This window comes from Nothobranchius furzeri, chromosome 17, assembly GCF_043380555.1.
Source record: "Nothobranchius furzeri strain GRZ-AD chromosome 17, NfurGRZ-RIMD1, whole genome shotgun sequence".
NCBI lineage: Eukaryota > Metazoa > Chordata > Actinopteri > Cyprinodontiformes > Nothobranchiidae > Nothobranchius > Nothobranchius furzeri.
The window spans coordinates 45,696,044-45,715,848 of record NC_091757.1 but is presented as its reverse complement, the minus strand read 5'-3'; the positions used below and the strand labels follow the sequence as shown (position 1 = coordinate 45,715,848).

General features: G+C 42.2%; 1 protein-coding gene across 2 annotated transcripts; it reads right to left on the bottom strand.

Moving 5' to 3' along the window:
* Positions 1–2,840: 2,840 nt before the first annotated feature.
* On the bottom strand, positions 2,841–19,391 carry ssh1a (slingshot protein phosphatase 1a). Of its 2 annotated transcripts, XM_015972658.3 has the most exons (15): positions 19,155–19,391; positions 17,016–17,053; positions 11,249–11,349; positions 9,267–9,331; positions 8,685–8,806; positions 8,456–8,524; positions 8,206–8,271; positions 7,788–7,982; positions 7,554–7,647; positions 7,020–7,148; positions 6,859–6,905; positions 6,610–6,756; positions 6,303–6,503; positions 4,811–5,471; positions 2,841–4,718 (listed from the first exon to the last, which is right to left on the bottom strand). In XM_015972658.3, exons 1-15 carry the CDS (start codon positions 19,320–19,322, stop codon positions 3,651–3,653), a joined length of 3,171 nt encoding a protein of 1,056 aa, XP_015828144.3. In that variant the 5' UTR covers positions 19,323–19,391; the 3' UTR covers positions 2,841–3,650. The 2 variants fall into 2 exon arrangements, with proteins under 2 accessions (XP_015828144.3, XP_015828145.3); XM_015972659.3 differs by lacking the exons at positions 17,016–17,053; positions 19,155–19,391 and adding an exon at positions 12,755–13,022.
* Between the last annotated feature and the right edge of the window lie 414 nt (positions 19,392–19,805).

The following is a 19,805-nucleotide window of genomic DNA, read 5'->3' as shown; positions in this document are numbered from 1 at the left end:
GCTTGTGGGACTAAATCTAAAAACCAGCTTGTGCTACTTCTTTTGTTTCCCTCCGTTTCTATAGTAACTACCAAAACAGGATATGTCCTTGGATAATGAAACAAAAGTGGGGGTACGGCAGCCAGGAATTCACCGACAGAAGAGGGAGAAGCGCGCTGGTCCACGCCCATCGGCTGCAGGAAGACGACTACTGTGTGAACACAGAAGCTGCTGGATTATTGGTTTTTAATCTCACATTCAGCATAATCAGTGTGTGGTTTAATCTAGAAGATAAAACACAAAAACAACAGCAGATAACGTCACTTTAAATATAACTCCTCGCTACATCCAATCAGACACCCGTACAGGCCATGAACATGAGCATCTGACTTCAGTAATTCACTGATGTCATGCAAACGGCAACAGGAAGCCAAGTTTTATATAACCTAGCTGTTAGAAAATGGTTCTCCTGCCAAAGCAAATAGAAGAGGGCATGATGTAATGTCAGAGCTCACACATCGTTACGGTTCAGTCGGTGCAAATATATTTTAGCTTTGCCAGAAGAATTGGAAGTTTGTTTCTTCTTTGAACAAGCTGCTCGTGTCTTTAAAAGGGACGTGTTGTGTAAAACTCACCTTTTGCATCCTTTTGTGCTGTGATGTGATTCTCTTTAAAAACCCATCCATCCGTTTTTTGTCATTTTTTTGGATTTTACAAATTTTATACCTACAAGCTGTAGTTAGGTGTCACAAACTAGGGAAATTACATTAGAACCTCTCATGTGTAAGAGAAAGCTGCAGCTGGAAGAGCAGTGGCTCTACTCTGAGCCCCTCCCAGATATCAGAGCTTCTCAGCTCATAGCAGCCTGAGTGGGGGATGGGTGGGCATGTTCAACTCCAGCATGTTGTCTTAAAGTGAGAGCCCTAATACGGCTCATTCTGGAAGGTACTGAAACTGTCAAGAATTAAACTGCTGAGACTTAAATGACTTACATTTAAAGCCATAATATGCAACATTTTCATATTTTGAAATCAATTTATTGAGCCAGTATGCGCTAAAATAATCCTTTACAGGGTTAATGAAATGTCACTCAGACCCCCACTGCTCCTTTTAGCCATAATAGGCATTTGCATCTTCAGTGTCACCTGTTGGACTTAAAACAAATTAGCTGACATACCTGGCACTGCAGTCTGCTTCCAGCACATTTCCTGCATGTTTTAGATCATGAACACAGCTGATTTGTTTAATTTAGTGATGAACCACTCCTGTAGACACTAATTAAGAAAAGAATGAAAACTATATTTTATGTAGCAACCTCTCAAGACGAAAATCACGAGGCGTTTCACAAGAACAAACACTTAAAAATATAAAAAATATTTTTTTAAAAGGGTTAAAAATATGGTTAAGATGAGAAAAAAATTGTGGTTGAAAAACGTAAGAAAAGGTAAAAAGGGAAATAAGTTGATCCTGGGCAAGGCGGAGTAGGTAGAAAGAGCAGAATAAGGATAAAAGGCTTGAACTGGTGAGTTTTCAGCCGATTTTTTAAAGGAGACCACTGAGTCCACTGATCTCAGGCTCAGGGAGAGAGAGTTCCAGAGTCTGGTGGTCACAGCAGCACTGTCACCTTTGGTCTGGGCTGGGGGGATATTTCAACAGTTACATTAAATCTGCTTTCTGGAGTTTTCCCCTTTCAGAAATTATGTATTTTTCAGAAATCTGTAAAAGTGATTTGTCTTATGTCTCATGTACTGTGATATAATGTAAGCAATATGTCTTTTTATTTATTTTTTGCTAAGCACACCCCCTGCCCCGCAGAGCCCCGTGCAACAGGAAACTGAGCGCCGACCAGAACTAACCAATAGCGTTAGACTACCGCTTAAGATGATTCAAATTTAAGGACTGCCTCGGCTGATGCAGTTAATGAACTTTTCACGTACAAGTCTCTAAAATATAAATATATGAGAATAATACTCATAAAACAATGTGTTTAAGCTCTGTTTGTTGGCTACAGAAGCACATTTAGTAACAGGAACGTGAATTTGCCATCTTAAAAAAAACAGAGCAACAGTTTTTGTGTGATATGCTTGTCAGCCACTAGATGGCGCCATCGGATAAGAGAAATACTCCGGAAAGAAGCTTTAAGGAGTTAAAAAGGCAAATGCACAGCAAGGGGACAATTTTCGTTTTTGGTTTCTACAGATAATTAATAACAGACACTAGGGGGTGCTAAAAGCAAACAAAACTGTCAAGTGTGCCTTTAAAAAAGAAAAAAACACATGCAGCATCTTAAATTATGTAAAAGAAATGTTTATTTCCAACTTCAACACATACAGTACATCTTTTATTTGATCCAACATAAAAAGTGCAATATGCATTCGAACTACAGCATTGTACAGTACAAAAATTACTGCATACTTAAATATAGAAAAGAAAATGATTACAAAACCGTGAAGTAACCTATTGTGAGCGCCGTCACACCAGGGTGACAAAAGCTCTGAAACTCATGGATGATATGGGCGTAAAAGAGGCGTTCTTTACTCCAAAAGGTGCTAAGAGAGTTGTCAGCATTTTCATAAGTGCGACTGAAATAATGATTCACATATTTTATACAGCTTCAGTGTTGTTTTCAATTTGCTGTCAAAATAAACTTTGGTCTTCTACATAAAAAAGCACAAATGTGTTGAATTATTGGCAGCACTTAAAGTCAGTTTAAGTCAAGAATGCTTCGATGTGATGTTTATGCCATCTTAAATGTTTTAATGTCAGAAACGTTCAGCTCGGGGAAATCCAACTCTCACACTAGATGCTATTATGATTGCTAGCAAACGCAGCGGGACTCCTCGTCCCTCAGCTCTCCCAGGAATATTGTACAATGAAGGGAATGATGAGGCTCATAACATTACTTAGAATGTTATTTTGGATGATAGCTTGCTCGTACCAGTATCCACTCAATAAAAATGAAGAAAAAGCAGTGCAAAAGAACAACAAACCCAGAAAGTTTCTGTTTTGTTTGTTGAAAACAGTGAGTGTGCCGCTGGCGAAGGTTACAACCTTCTCTTCATCCTGTTCCCTCTCCCATAAGATGTGTGTAGCTAACACATTAACCCATTCCTGATTTCCTCGGCACAACTAAAGAGACCTAGCTAAACTCCTGCTTGGTTGTTGACGCGTCAGACCGCTTTAGATGCAACGTGAGGTAAACTTTAAATTTGAAAACTATTAAACCAAAAGCTGTGATCAAACAACTCGACTTTTTTCCAAGATTTCGCTTCTGTCAAAGTCTTCGAGGGATTCAAGTTCATCCATGTTGGCTACAACGTTGTACCTGACAGGTAAGGGGAACCAGGTACCATTGGATCGCAGGTTAAAGGATGCAAAGCGCCTTCTAATCGTGCCTCTGGTGGTCTCTTGGTAAGGCACTTGTTTGTCCATGACTCAAAGTTAATGGTGAACTGATGGCTTAACACATTTGTCACAAACAGCAACATGACTTTGATCACTCTGAACAGCAGTTTGAGAAGCACAGTGGCAAAGGAAAAGGGTGTGCATTGTTCTTGTGTTTTTGCTTGAACTCTATTGTGTCTGGGATCTGTGCAGACTTCCTCCCCCTCACACAGCACCAGATGAAAAGGTGAGAGGAGTGTGTAATCATACGAGCGCCTCTTTATTTGTCAGCTTCCGGATTCACCCGGAAGCGCTCTCTCGGGGGTTTGCAGGATCTTGCAGGGTCGAGACAGAGCCGAGGTGGTGGGGGAGTCCCACTCCCCGCCTGGGTCTGTCTCCGGGGACAGAGAGAGGAGCAGCAGTGTCCCTGCGTCCGAGGAGCAGGCCGAACACAGATCCTCAGAAGAGAAGTCGAGGCTGCCCAACTTAGCCAGCGAGTTGGACCGCTTCAGCTTTGAGGGCACGGTGAGGCCTGCCAGCCGCATGCGGGTCTCAATTTCCTGTGCTCTCTGACGCACGAGGCCGGGTTTCCCCCTGACGCTGCGCAGGCTGTCGCTACTGGAGCTGCGTGTGAGGGTGGAGCCATGAGGTGAAGAGATGGGCGTGAGCATCTCCGACCCTACCACACCCAACAAGGCTTCGTTGGTCAGTGGCACCACTAGAGGCTCTAACCGTACTTGGCATGGTGTTGAAGATTGAGCAAAATGACCTGAAAAGCTGGAGAACTCTTCCTCATTGAAGAAATTCTTGGATGTTTCATGTGCATGTGAAGGCTTCAGAGAGAGCAGGCTCTGCTGAGATAAACCTGAAAGTTTTTCCAGCCTTTCCGCCCGACGCCGGACCAGCCCAGAACGACGCAGCTGTAAAAGACTCTCCTGCTGTTGGCCGAGGTAACAGGCCAGTGCGGGGGTCACCTCCTCTAAATCTGCTCTCATCAGCTCAGGAAGAAGTTCTGAGGAAGCTGCAGAGTGGACGTCATCAGGCTCGAACTTTACTTTGGAGTCCTCACTGCTGTCCTGGAGCTGCACTGGCTGAAGCGATTCTCCTGGCTGTTTCTGATGGGCAGCGATGGATTGGCAAGCAGCACAGTTGGCACAGACACACGTGAGACCCGGGGATGATGTGAGGCCTTCAGTGGAGGTGTTAGACTGTTGGATCTTTTGACCTGCAGCAGGAGAGCAGGATTTGAGGCAAACCTCACGATCTGGCGTTAAAGATTCCTCTTGCTGATGGTCCGTAGTGCACACAGATGACAACGAAGTATCTCTCAGAGGAAGAATGAAAGAAACTTTATCCTATTAACAAAAACCAAATAGATTAATTTACTCAAATAGCCACAAACGTCATTTTTACTTCATGTTCTGGTTTTAATGCTTCTCAAACTCACATAGTGGTTTTTTAGATGGTTGTTGTTGTTAGAATTTTCATTGAGGGTTGCCAGATCCATTCCAATACCTTCTGAATCCCCCTCTACCTCCACATCATGTGCTTCCCCTCCACCTCCTCCATCATCTGGCTGCATCAGAACTTCCATGTCTGCTTCCTCCTTCTGTATATCCTCCTCATCTTCCTCCTCCACTGTGCTGAACTCCAGCCTGAGACGCAGCTCCTCCAGAGGTTCGGGGCCACGACTGAAGGTCTGAGCAGCAGTCCCTTCCCCTGTAGAACCAAAGAGGGGTAGCGGGAGGCCTTCCTGTCCATCAAAAGCCTCATCATCCAACAGGGCATCTCGCTCCACGTCCTCAATTTCTATAAAAACCTTTTCCATGCCGAGAAGTGGGGGGCCGCGGACGGGTGTGGATGGTTCGCTGTCCAGCGCTGAGTCAGAGAGCCGGCGGAAATAGTAGTTGTTGTATGCTGGGTCGATGTCCAGAGCAACAGTCATGCATGAGGACGCTGCACCTTTCTCTTCACAGCAGGGAGACATTCCTGGCTCCAGAGTCAGACGCTCTTCTTCTTCTCCTCCTCCACACTGAGCTGACCCCTGCTGTCCCTCTGCCATCTCACAGTCTGAATCTGGATGCCACAGCTTGTTGTGCCGTTGTTTGCTGGAAATAAAAAAATAATTTATGTAAATAAAAAAAGGCTCAAAGTTGAAAACAAAAATGCAATAATAATTAAAGCTGCAAGCAGCGTTGTTCGGCCCTCGCAGCTCCGCGCCGCTCCGGCCTGGCCGGCAGCCCGGGGCACCAGGGCACGTCCGTGGAACAGAAACGTCCACCACCCCGACACCAGAAACCGCTAACGGTCACCTCGTCCGCACCTCACCCTGACTCAGCATCCCCTCTGAGCCCACCATTATATTACACGTCTCACCACTTCAACTTCACTTCAACATACACGGAAACTCAGAATCCTTGTCTCATTTTGTTCGCCCATCCCTTCTGAGCATTTTTACACAAGTACTCGAGCAATCTAATCAGAAATGAACCCTAAAAACGGCCAAAACGGCTAAAATCGCAATTTCAACCCAAAATGGCCGACTTCCTGTTTGACACTGACCATAGTTGCAAGAGACTTTTCTGAGCGGACTGTTGAGTACTACAAGTGTACAAAATTTCATAACTGTACAATAAACTAAGCTTTATGGACAGGGGTATTTTTCACTTTCTAGGGGGCGCTGTTCAGCCATTTTCTTTGCCTTTTTTTTTGGGACCTTTAAAATATCAAATTTTTCACCAGGCCTGACAAGTTTGCAAAATATTGTGAATTTTGGGGTATGATAAAGTCCCCAAAAAGCCATTCAAAGCGGGCACAGAATAATAAATAATAAACGGAGGAAAAACAAGAGGTCTTCGCAGCGCTTTCGCTGCCCGGGCCTAATAAAAAACTACCAGACGATGAAAATTATAACACAAGAGTCAGACGAAGGAGTGTACCTGGCGTCTAAAATGCCCTCATACTCCGCCAGCTGCCTCATGAAGCCCGGGTTGGGTCGAGTGATGTTCCTCTTCTGCTTCACAAAGTTATACGCTTTCTCCAGCGACCAGCCGTACTCCTTCATGGCATAGGCGATGACGGTGGAGGCAGACCGACTGACGCCCATCTTGCAGTGAACCAGACACTTGGAGTCATTCTTTCTGTGGGTAAAAGTTATCCAACATCATGTAACTGTGCAGCATCTCACACTTACAAAAAGGTAATTCATGCAATGCTGTCTGTCTTTCTGTCTGTTCACTGGCTCACTTTGCTTTGACAATAAAGTTGTACGTGTCGTTCCAGTGTGCCAAAAGATCAGTGGCGTCTTCATCGTAAACACGAACGTTATGATAACAGAATGTCCCCGGAAAGAAGTTGTCTATCTCCCTGGTAACATTTAGGATGTGGCCCACCCTGGAGGGAAAAAATATGTAATAATAAAAATAATAATTTAAACCTTTATGAAAACATTCTTTAATGCTCAAATTGGTCCTGCAGTAATCCAAAGTAAATCACCCCGTTTCCTGCAGCTCTTCCAAATTAGATGCATTCCATTCAGATCCCTGAAAACACAAACATCTTTTAAAGATCTGCGTTTCCTTCAGAACAATTATTCCAGAACGGAGTTCTCCTCAGTAATGAACTATGAAGGTAGGAGACAGCTTTTGTTTTCTCACCAGGTAAACGTGATCAAAGATAAGTGTAGCTTTGTCCATCTGGCCAAGAATCAGCAGCATCTCATTGTCGATGAACTCTTTGTACTCCTTCAAGTTGCAGCTCATGTGCTGCTCCAACTCAGTTCGGATCTGGAAGAGCAACCCAAACATAAAAGAACTTGATCAACTTTCCCTGGAAAGGATCAAAGATTATAATTGGATTGCAGATTTAATTGTTTAAAACTTGACTTGAACAGAACAGTTAAGAGATCTGAGGTAAAGAAAACGTTCTGATGTAAACGGGCACTTGTTAGCTTAATCAGTACAATTTTAAAGTTTTCGCCACAAAATAAATGTTTGATGTTTGTCACGCAACAACTGAAAAAACCCCAAAGCAAATTCAAAAAAAGTCAATAAATAAATGTACGCTCTTGTCTGCAACACAATAATTTAAAATAAACTATCCCTTTAAGACAAACAGATGCTGTTATCATAATCAATAAAACGGAAAAGTCAGTGGTTAGTCACTGCTCTTTTACGTGTTTTTGTTTTTACCTGTTTGCAGGTGACGTTCTCGAGGTCCTGGGATGTCATGATGCTTCTGAGTTTGGCTTTTATATGGCACTCTGTCCTTTCTCTCTCTGAAGGCCTGCCAATAATTTACCTTCATTAACATTTCATCACTAGTTAATCGTCTAAAGGTAAAGCTGCTTCAGCCACATGGACAGATTAGAGGCGGTTCCTTTCAGTCTTCATTAAAAAAAGAAGGGATGGATGGTGTTTATTTACTTGTCAACAAACATGGTGGGCGAGTCGGGCCGTGTGGTCTCCAGGTCCTTCATGGCGTTCCACTCGTTGATGCAGCTCTGGTCTGAAGCGATGCAGCTCTCATAGTAGCCCATCCAGGTGAGAGCCATGCCTCCAGGGAAGTAGTTAAACCTCCGTGACACCTCACAAGCTTTGTGCAGCACCTGCAGGGCCGACCTGGGTTGTTGTTGATCAGAAAAGTAAACATGAGACATTTATGAGCTATTTTAGTACCTAAATCAGAGAAATGTGGTATTTATTGGGGCTGGAGTTTGCATGTGCATCCTCACGTCAGCAGGTGGCGCAATGAGTCAGCACAGCTTCAGTCTGAACTACTGCAGCACACCTGCTGAGCTTTCCCTTTGACACTAAAGAGCTTCAGAAGGCCTCTGTGACTCACCACATCGCCTGCACTGACACGGGTTTGAAGACATGAGTGCGACCTGCTGTGTTCACAGTAAAGCCCCTGAGGAGCAGACAAAACAGATGGCTCAGTCCCCGAGTCGAACAACGATGTAGCTTTGTGTGAATCCAGCTCAAATCAAGTGTCAGAGAGCCGATGCAGTGTTGTGTGAAAATCTGACAAACAGAGCTGCAGCTGTGGCCCCTGTCCTCATCTCGGATGTCACAAAACACCGAAGGAAGCTCACCCGTCTCCATCCAGATGGATCTTTGCGTCGCTCCACAGAGGTAGCACCATGCCGATTGAACAGCTTTTGCTGGCAGAGAACAAAAACAAGAAAGCAGAGATAAATGTTTCTAAAAAAAATGAAAGATGAATGAGAAGTGTCTATTCTGTTTATCCAGGAAGAAACGTGTTGATTTTAGTGTTTTGTTACACCAAACAAAGAATGAGGCCAACGTAGAGCGTCTTTGTACCAGTCTTTGTTGGTGAAGTCGATTCCTAAAAGAATGTTTTCCTCTGTGTCCTGTCGCCCACTGGTATACACCACCACCATGTACCGCACTCGATTCGACCAGCCGCTTTCCAAACGCACCGCCTGCACAGGAGACAGTTTACGTCAGAGGGTTTCCTGCAGTAGGAACCACCTTCACTTAGAGGGGGGTTGGAGATTTCCCCAAAGCCACCATCTATCTGAGCTGCTGCCCTCTGGGAGGAGCTACAGGTGCGTCAAATCCAGGACAAACAGATCCCAGAATAGCTTCCCTCCTAGAAACACAACTACGCTGTGTGCAAACACTCTAACCCCTACTGACAGAAAAATCTTTACTATTATCACTGATTTATTAGCAGCTCATCTATCTCAACAGTGTCATAATAAAAATACAGTACACATCTTAGGTTAGTGTCAAACAGGATATTTGTGAATGTATTATTTATGTTTCTTGCACTCAAAGCTGAGTTTTTAATCGTATTTTACAAAAATGATAGTAAAATCAGATTCTGTGTGTTTAAATGTGTTCGTGTTATTCTTTTGAGGTATTTAAATACTCTCTTACCAGTTTGATTCTGTCTTCTGAGCGGAGAATGTTGATCATCACCTGCAGGTGTTGAGGTAAGTCACCTGTCGAAGACAATGGCACAAATCTTCAAACACCTTCTCCCTCTTTAACCAAAACTAAAAGTTTGTACCTCAAAACACTAAGACTGAAAGGTGTGGTTTACTTGTTTAATAAATACATTTGCAGTGGTCTCTGGCAGGAATGAATGCATTGCAAGCCGTACTCGGGGCAAAAAAATCCCAAAAACGCTCGGATCAGCACGGACAAGTCTGCTGCAGAGAGTGGCACAACACGGCATTTTGGACCTCTCGCCTTGGACTGGATAACAAGAATGCAACTCTACCACTGACTGATGTTTCATCTCCACAAATAACACAAGCCTGGAGGAGTTTTTCTGTGTGGTGGAGTTGCTAATGCTAATGATTAGCTTCTACTAGTCGGGACATTCTCTGCTGTTTCCTGGACGCTAAACCAAAAACAGCCTTCCCTGTCATGAGTCAAAGTGAGTCCATGAATGTTAAGTGACAGTGTGATGTAGATCTGTCAGGACTTTCAGTCCTAGACCTTCACCATCTACTTTCTATCAGACGCTAATGGTGTAGGAGACTATTTCAATGTTCAGCAGCCTGCACGAAAAATTCTGAGTGACCGATCATAATCAGAAATAATCATTAAAAATGTTTTTTTTTCAGAGACCCACGCCTTTAAGGTGCACTGGCTGAAGAAAAAAGAACTGACACTAACGCCTCTTTGCACGAGGAACTATGTCAACCGCCTAACTACAATTCATGAACTTGTCTGTTCATTTTACAACCCTCACCACCTCTTGACCAAAGACATGTCAGTGGTGCGGAATAATAAAGCGGGGTGTGGAAGCGGTCCCACAGCAAGGCAAAGCAGCAGCTGACAGTGAACCAGCTATTTTCAAATCTGTCACGTGGAGTACCCAGACCCTGAATGTTCCTGAACAGCTGCTGAACTCTCTCCAGACAGCTGTCTCCTACTTTTAAACTTGATGTAAAAAAATATAATGAATCTACAGTTGCTTTTCATACATTTCCCTAACTGCTAACCTTTTTAGAAAAGAAAATCACAACCATGAAATTAGCAATTTATATGAAAAATGCCAGATAAATCAACGCTGTGCTCAGGCCAGTTTAAGTTCCCTCTAGTCTATCTTTCTAACATCAAATGTCAAGTCACTGATTACAGGAGACCAGATTTTAAATCAAAAATACTTTAACGCTTTTTACAAGTCTACTACTTCCTCGTCAAATACCAGTTACGGAGAAATGACACGGCTATTCCCTCTGGAAAAAGCTCCTGACGTGACGACAAAGTATGCCTGCTAAATATGTGAGGTACCTGACAAAGTGGCCAGTAAAGACGGACAAAGCCGCCAGCCGCAGCCACGAACTGCCAAATGACTTGGCAGCAGTTTGTCTGCTGGCTGATGGTGAATTCACATCATGCGACAGGACTCTAAATCTTTTAAGCAACTACTGTGGCTTTGAATAGCAACACTAAAAAAAAAGAGGTGTCTGATTAATGTTACTGGGAAGTTCAGCCTTTGTCACGTGACCCAAGGCTCCAGTCAATACAACACAGAGGCCATGAAAGCCACTGCAAATCAATTTCATTTGTGTAAATGCGCCTAAAATCAACAGGTACAAAGTTTGCAAGAGTAAAACCAGCAGAATAACATAAATGATTCTACTTTCATACAGTAAACCTAATGAACAATGATCTGGATGAGTGCTGCTTCACCCTGTGGTAAAGGAAACAGTGAGGCCGTCCTTTAATCATCAACAGAAGTTTGTCACCATACGCTGGATTTAAGCACTAATCAGCCTAAGCTACAGGTCTGGAACATGCTCATCAACGACGCATCCTCCATCCTTCTCACCCAGCTACTAACATCTGCTGCTGCGTTGAGGATAGCAGCACCTGAACTCAGATGAAAGACGAGTGAATCTCACCTGCATGTTTGTGAGGCGGATGTGCTTTCTGGCCCTGCTGACTGCTTCCCTGCTGCAAGAAGAGAGCAGCGCCCTTCACCATAAAGAAGCTCTCGCTCAGGCTGCAGACAGCAGACACACAGGAGAGAAGGGTTACAAAGTTTTCAAACTTTGACTTCAGAGGTACAGATCAGCACTTTTTGTTTAGACAGCAATTAGGGCTAAGCAGTGAGAAATTAGCTAAAAGTAATACAATTTTAAACTCTAACAGAAGGGTTCAGGCCCGTTGGAAGAAGCCAGAGAGATAATCGTAAATCTTGGTCGCCTGTTCCTGTTGAATTAACTCCACAGCTTAGAGGAGACGCCACGCTGCCACGTTACAGAGGCAGACCTCCTCCTGCAGCCGCCAGGATTCGAGCTTTGAACTGAAATGCTTATCTATCGTCTTTCTGCTGCATCGGCTCCACTCAGATTCCACTTGTCAGGCCTTTGCGACCTCACGTTAACGCAACACAGACCTCAGTCACAGACTCTTACCTTCCACTATGACCCTAAAAGCAGTAACAACCGCTGCACGTCAATTTGTAAAAGTCCTGACTTTTATTAGGCTAGGTGTTGAAACTATAAACAGATGACATCATTAAGGAATGGCGATAAAAAGGTGAGGTGTTTCCTTCAGGCTGGCTTTAATCATTCCATCTGAGTGATGAATGATGTGGACACATCTGTAAATCTACCTGGCAGCAGGGTGGGTCACATACACCAGGTACTGTGTGTGTGCAGTTGTCATTAGAAAGGAGAAGAAGTGATGAGAGACAGGATCAAAACAAAGATAAACTAGAAGAAAAAACACCACCGATCACAAGTAAACAGTTGTGATTACTGATATCAGAGACAAACAGACTAAAACCAGATGAAAAGTCCTCATCAACTTCCTCTCTGTAGCTGGACTTTCACAGCCCACGTACAGATGAAAGCCTGGACCAATCTGAACATTTTGTGGGAACAATAGGTTTCATTCTGTACACCTCGCAATAAATTCTGACCTCCCCCAGCTCCGCAGAGAGAGAGAGAAAAGCACTGAACGGGGGTGGACGCTTTTCAACAAAAGGGTTTTTACCACTTTTGTGAATTTTTGTCTCTCTCTGTTGTTAGTTTGATGTTTCTATTGTAGCAATATCATAATCAAAATGGGCAGTGTTATAATTATTGCTGCTTCTCAGAACTTTGCAAACGCCTTATATTAGTCAGTCTTCCATTCTGAGGACGTGTGAAACTTGTCCTCAGGTGTAAATCAGGAGCTGTCTGACTGAAGACCGGCTAAGCTCAGCTCTTTCTCCGTCCTGCAGCACCCTGCTATCAGCTTCTCCACAAATGTTAGGGCTAAAAATATATTTGGTATATTTAGAAAACCATGAATGCACCTAGCCGTTGTACAGAGACACACGGAGGGAAGTCAGTCATTTAAAGAGTCTGAAATGCGGCAAACGAGTCAAAACGTGCTCTGAAAATGTCAGCAAAACTCACATGCGGTTTATCTCGCTCTGGGTCAACACGGCATTCTCCACAAAGTACGGTACCATCTTCATCACGGCCTCCTGAATGGGCTCCACAACCAGATGCATCCTGTTGACCGGGGAGAATAGTGGCGCTTCTCTGGTTTGACTTAACTCCTCTTCATCACGTCCAAAGACAGAGAAGGAGGAAAGGGAACTTAGGGCTCCAGGTTTGGTCCCGCTGTGTTTGAGTGACAGTCTGCACTCATCTGTGCTGCTAAGTGGAGCGGTGCCGTTAGTTCAGAGGCCCCTCCCTCCAGCTGCCCCTTTCTCCTCCCTCATCTGAGCGTCTCCGTTTGTGAGTCAGCCTCCTGCCTGCAGGGAAACACGGCAGCCTCCACCCGAAGCCTCAGGCACTCACAACCACCCTCCAAAGTCTCTCAGTCTGTTTTTGTCTGTGACAAATCTTTAGTAGAACAATGATAGTCAAACATCCTCGTCTCTAACCGAGAATCCAGACCTGATCAAACCTCGGGTGGTGGATGTCTACCTGAAGCACAAACTCCTTTAGATTGCAGTTCAGAATCAGCAAAAGGCGAGGAACAAGAAAGACAAAACCTCCTTTTTTCTCTGGAAAAATACAGCTTTGAGCAAACAGGAGTCCCCGATGTAGAGCCTCCAGAAGATCTCAAGACAACAGGCAGCGAGGGGAACTGGCATCATCCCAAAAAGTCCCAATCTCATTATACCCAGGCTTATAAGGATGGGATAATCCTGTCTCTTTGCTCCAAGTGGCCAGTGCTAGCCGTCACTCACTCATGCACCACCGTCAAACAAAATGTCTGAGATGATCAGATTATGGCAGGTTAGAAGACATTCCTGCACGTCCACAGCACAAAGGGATATTCCTTAGGATGGAGAATTACCAAACTGAGTGTAACAGCTGCAGGTGTGATGTGAATTTCCCAAATAAAAAAATAATCCCAGTAATAAGACAATATCTGATGGTCGTTTGCAGATGGAGACCGGCATATCCTCGCTGACAGCCCATTAGGTATTACATTTTGTACAGATGACGGCTTATCAGGGTGCTGAAGTTTGATTTGTAGTTCTGTAAACATCCAGCTAGAGCTGGAGTAAAGCAGGACCAGATGTCTCCTAAGCCTGAGTCACTGCATGAGCAGGTATGTGAGAGTTACCCCATAAAGAGGCTACACACAGGCTGCTTTACTCTTGGTCTTGGGAGTGTTTTCCAGACGCCAGCACAAAGCGGGGGAAAGAAAAAAAACTTCTTCGAGGTTTTTCTGTTGCATAACACTGGATTTTTTATCACTGACACCACTGAAATGGGTAAAGAAAGGGAGGGGCAGAAGAAGAAGAAATCTTCCCAGGTATAAAAGACACACCGGAGAGGCTGAGACAGGAAGAAATGACATCACTGTGTCTGAAAATGATTGAAACATTTCATGTTACCGTTTCTAAAACCACGAACGGTTTCCAACTGTTAACACTTGTTTACGTTGTCCTATCTTTGCTGTTCATCATCATAAAGGTCAGCCAGGAACAGCAAGTCCAATATTCCTGCTTGGCACATTTTCATCCATCCATCAATAGATGCGACCTCTTACCTGGTGCACCTGATCAGAGCACCCTGATTAACGCAGCTGCCAAATAAAACACAGCTGCATACGCCTATGCTATAAACATACATTTACTGCCAGCCTTGTTGCATAATGTGACTTACAGGCTCTTGAAAAAATGTAAGAAATCCTGAAGCAAGTCAGAACTTGCATCGTGCATAGATCATACGACGCTTGGGGGGCATTTGCATTGGCAGTTGTATTACTGAAAAAGCGAACCCGATCAGTTACTGTGAAGTTTGGCACACACTCACTTTAAATGAATAAAGAGCAGAGGTCTTTGTCGGAGTGACTGACGGATAGCAGCGTGAACCGTTATCGCTCTAACATCTTGACAAGTTGGTTCAGAGTTGGCACGGTTTCGTTTCTGATCTGAAATGAAATCTGGGTTGTTTTGCTGCAGCTGAGTAGCAAATCTGTCCTTTTGTGGAATGCATGATTTCCATATATATATATATATATATATATATATATATATATAAACACACATTTACATCATGGAAAGATACACATGTTCTGGGACAAATTTAGTGATTAGGTCTGATTGAAATGCCTCTATCTTGACATCTACTCTGAGCATCTGCAGCTCCTGCTCAAAATGATCATGAAAGAAGAGTTTTTTGTCATTTTTTTCAATTGAAAAACTGCATTTGTATGGTTTTGCAGCTACTACTTGTGTTGTTTTTGTGCTTAATACTCTTATTTGGTTTGTTGCCTGGACTTCTGGAGTTAGGGTTTCTCCTTTCACCTCAGTGAAGTTTCACTCCTGTGTTTATTTTTTATCCCTGTACTCTGCAGCATTATTAGTTTTATTTGATTCTGCATAAAAGGTTTGTTAAATACCTGAAGCACATGCCTTCACTTAATACATCTGCATTTTTCTCGGTATAACAAACAGACTGAACAAATAACAGCTAATCAAGTGCTGAGAAAGGTCTGGAGGCTAGTTTAAATGCTAAATATTAGCATTGAACCAACTTATAAGTAAAAAAAAAACAGCTAGATTTATTCTTGACATTGAGGCAAAACAAAGTGCTGCATAGTGTCGGAAGCTAAGTTTTTTCCTTTTTTATTCGTGGCTTTTAATGGTTGAAGGTTACAATTCTAGACTACTGCCTATGTGTATTTCACATAACTCTTAATTATTCGTTTTTCTTCAAATTATTCTCTTCAGTGTTCATGCTGCTGTAACAATCAAATTTCCCCACTGTGGGATTACTGGTAATAAAGTCTATTCTATTCTATTCTATTCTATTCTATTCTAAAGGATTAGAAAAATCTGAATGTTCCTCTAATACTTTTTTCTTCAGTTATAATATTTATATTGTTCATAAAAAAACATGTTTATGAAGATTTTTGCACTAAATCCCCCTCACAGAAAGCGATTTCAGCAATTTTATTCTTGACATTTTTAGTACGTTCCAGAATGAGCCATTTCAGGGCTCTGTCACTTTAAGAAAACAAGCTGGAGCTGGCCAAGCCCAGCCACCCCCACTCAGGTTGCTATAGGCTGAAAAGCTCCAATGTCTGGGAGGAGCTCGAGATCCGCTGCTCCTCCTCCATGCTCTCCTTTGCACGAGACAGGTGGTTCCATTTTAATGTAATCATTTGTGACATCACAAACAGTAACTTTGTTTAAATGAATTGTTTTAGGCACATAATTCCTAAAACCAAATCATGTAAAAAAATAAAAAATAAATAAACGGATGGAAGAATTTTATTACGGTTAGAGTGTTTATAGAGACAGTTGAGACCCACAGGGCAGCACAAAAAATAGCAAAAGGTGAGGTTAGCATAATTTGTCCCTTTTAAAAGTAATGCCTGATTTCTAATTTGTCTTCCCAGAAAAAAACAGATGTATACATTTGAGGAAGCGATTTATAACTTGACAGTATTCATGACTTGGAGACTAGTTTTACTCTTAATTACAAAACAGGAAAGTCTGATAAAGTGGATCATAATAACTGTTATAATTGTATTACTGCTGTCACTTGTTTTATAGCTTTTAAAATGTAAAAAAGTATTTTTAATCTCATTTATTTTGATGTCTAACGAGCCTAAATATTTATTTCTACAGGCCTTTTCACTGCAGCAAAACAAGCTGTCATTTATGGAAGGAAACTACTATATTGTGATTTATGAGACAGGGCCAAAACTTTAGTCTGCAGTAAAACAAGGAACCCTGAACAAGACAAAAATCACCCAAATGTTCACATTTCGAAGGAATAATCGAGTCATAAATGTGAAAACATTCCGCTGCCAAAACCATGAGTTTTTGCCAGTTTGTATCATGAAGGGGTTGAAAAGCCAAACAGAAAACCTGCAGAGAAGCTGAATGATGACACACACACGTCTGAAAACAAGTTCATAAAATGCTGTTAAATAAACGTGTCATCATCATACTGGAGAGGCTCCTGGGCATTTGTTGCACGGATTTTTTAGAGCAGCAATTAAAAACAAATAACTGTGTTGGCGAGACGGACGGGCAGGTGTTTTGTAACGCTTGTTCTCATTTGTTGATGCCAGCTTGGCTGCCGCTGCTCAAGATTTCAAGACATGAGTCAAAACAGATGCAGGCGGTTGGTCGAACTTGTTTATATGAGTGTTGCTTTGCACCATGCAGCGAACGGGCAAATGCAGATTGAAACGTACCTCTGATTTATTCTCCGTTCATCTTCACTCCCAAAATCCTGCAAAGCAGATAACATGAAATAAGTAACATAGTTTTAAAAACTGATGATTGCACTACTAATAAGCATTAAAACTGAATCTCACATATCTGATAGACAGAAAAACTAACTATAAGATATTTTTAACATTCAACAAAAATAAGTGGCATAATTCCTTCTGAGGGTTAGGAGCAAAAGCTGAATGTTGTGTAACCTTTTATGACCAATTAGGTTCGCTCTGGCAATGCTGCACGGTCGTGTTGGAACAGCTACATCTAGCCTGACATGTTTGCACCTCTTCACCCTGAATGAGACGAGCTGTTAAAGAACAAATGAGCTCATTTTCTTTTTGTCACATGGAGATTGCCAGGACAACAGCAGTACAGTCTGACATAAGTATTGACAGAAATATGTACGCTTAACTCAAGATTAGCTTGTGTTTCATTCTGACTGCTGTCAAGAGTGATGCTGCGAACAAGCTCCTGCATAGGTATGAAAAATGCAGCTGAGCCGAATTAAATAGATTTTCTTAAAAGATGCACTTTAATCTTGTCTTTAGATTATCTACATAATTGTTCATATATAAAATGTGGTATCTTTAAATTTGTTTTATAAAAAATATCTATACAAGGTTGTTTTATTTGCATCTGTAAACAATGCATAAAAAACTTCCTGCACACCTAGAGTAAATCACACCTTTCATATGATGTTTTTAAGCCATTATTGTCTATTTGTAAGGATCCACTAGTGCATCACTGCTGATAATAACTCCGCAGAATAAAATTAATATAGGAAAAGATATTTTGGGCACTGATGGAGAAAATAAATCCTCAGAGAACAAAGTATAACTAAGAGAAATAAGGCATTCTGGGTAAATAATCCTACATTTTACCTGGCTCATCCCCTTATGCCCAGCATGACTGTTTATCTAAGCTCTTTTTCCCTTCCACTACACCACTCCTCCAGCCCTCCCACCCCCCAGGACAAGATTACATCATAGCTGCAGTAGATTTCACGCCGCTTTTTCCGTCAAACACAAATAAAATACTTCAGGAACAAAATGGTCAATTAAACAATAAAAATTCCTTTACAAAAAAAGGAAGTTGTTTATAGTCAATTGGGATATTTGTGATCTTTAAGAGATCATGTGAAAATCAAGCAATTTTGCCTTTATTGCATCCAACACACTTCCAACTGCGTCCCTGTTTAATAGTAAACGCAAAGTCGGTTTTTAAAAATGAAATCCAGTCATTTGTCCTAATTTGTCTGGAAAAAACAGGACAAGGTGAGCTCATCTGTCTGCAGCTGCTAGAAATGTAGCTATAGCGCCCCCATCTGGCAACGAGCACATTTGTTTAAAATTGTCGAGGAAACTTAAGAGTGAAACACATTAATTAATGTTCATTTTTATAACCATTTATTAAGCTTAGTGATAAAAAAAGATGCCTAATTTTTGCCTTTTGGTTGATGTAGATTATATGAGCAATTAAAGTCTTATTTTCCATCCTAATGATTGTTTGTCAGTGATGAAATCTAAGCTTGGCTCTAAACAACAGACTAGAAATGTACACTATACTTTGTTTATAAATTGCATTGTGTACTAATTAGCTGTCTCGTGGAGATTTTACAGATGGTTAAGGCTACGAGGAGATCAAGACATCTGACAACAGCTATTTACTTTTGCCACGCTACCCCTATAAACAACATATTGTTAATGTTTTTGATGAACAGATGTAAAGAAAATGTTTTTAATTGTTGGCAAGTTTCATAAAAACAGCAGAAATGAACGTTAGCTTCATTTCTCATCAGCCATAAGATTCTGATACCAGTAAGCTAACATTAGCGCATTATACTACAAATGTTACTATTACGTTTATTAGTTGAATATGTTTCCATGTAAAAAAGTAAACATTGTTATCTGGTAGTAATTAAGAAAGCTACGAGGAGCACTAGCTAACGGCCTAGCATAACACGTTAACTAACGGCGCTAATTTAGCTTCAATCAGCAGGCCTTCCACCGGCAGCATCCTCCTCATCCTCAGCGCGAGACCATCACGCTAGAGCATCACGCTAGAGCATCACCATAGACTGTGCATCACTCAAACAACGGGGACACACTGACCTCCCCCGCGGTCGTGGTCGTAGTGCTGGCGGTGGACGCGGCACTCGGGGTCGGGGACCGCTGTATTGTCACCAACGCCATGGCTGGTAGCTGGGCAGGAACGGACCAAACACCGGCCACTGGGGCCTGGAGAGCTGCAGCTAGCTGCCGGGCTAACGACACACACATACAACTGAGGGCAGGAGAGAGAGAGAAGCCGTGTTACTATTCTGCAGGATGGACTCTCTCTCTCTCTCTCTCTCTCTCTCGTGTGTGTGTGTGTGTGTGTGTGTGTGTGTGTGTGTGTGTGTGCGAGCGCGCGCATGCGCAGGAAGTGATGCGTTCACAGCCCCATCACACCCTGACGACAGCACAAATTAAAACGTTCACTAGTTTATTCAGGTTCATTTACCTATAAATTTAGGTATAACGATGCCATATTTTAAAATTATTAAATTTAAAATTATTATTTATTTACATACCCTTACACAAACACAGTAAATCATTGACAAAATAAGGAAAATGAAATACTTACATGAAAAAACTGCAATAACCTTAAGACAATTGAATTTTTTATTAGTACAACTGGTAACATGGAATTGTTTCTTCTAAACTTGATCTTGATTTTAATGCTACTTATCTACCACTGTTCTGTCAGAGTACTTTTTGTCT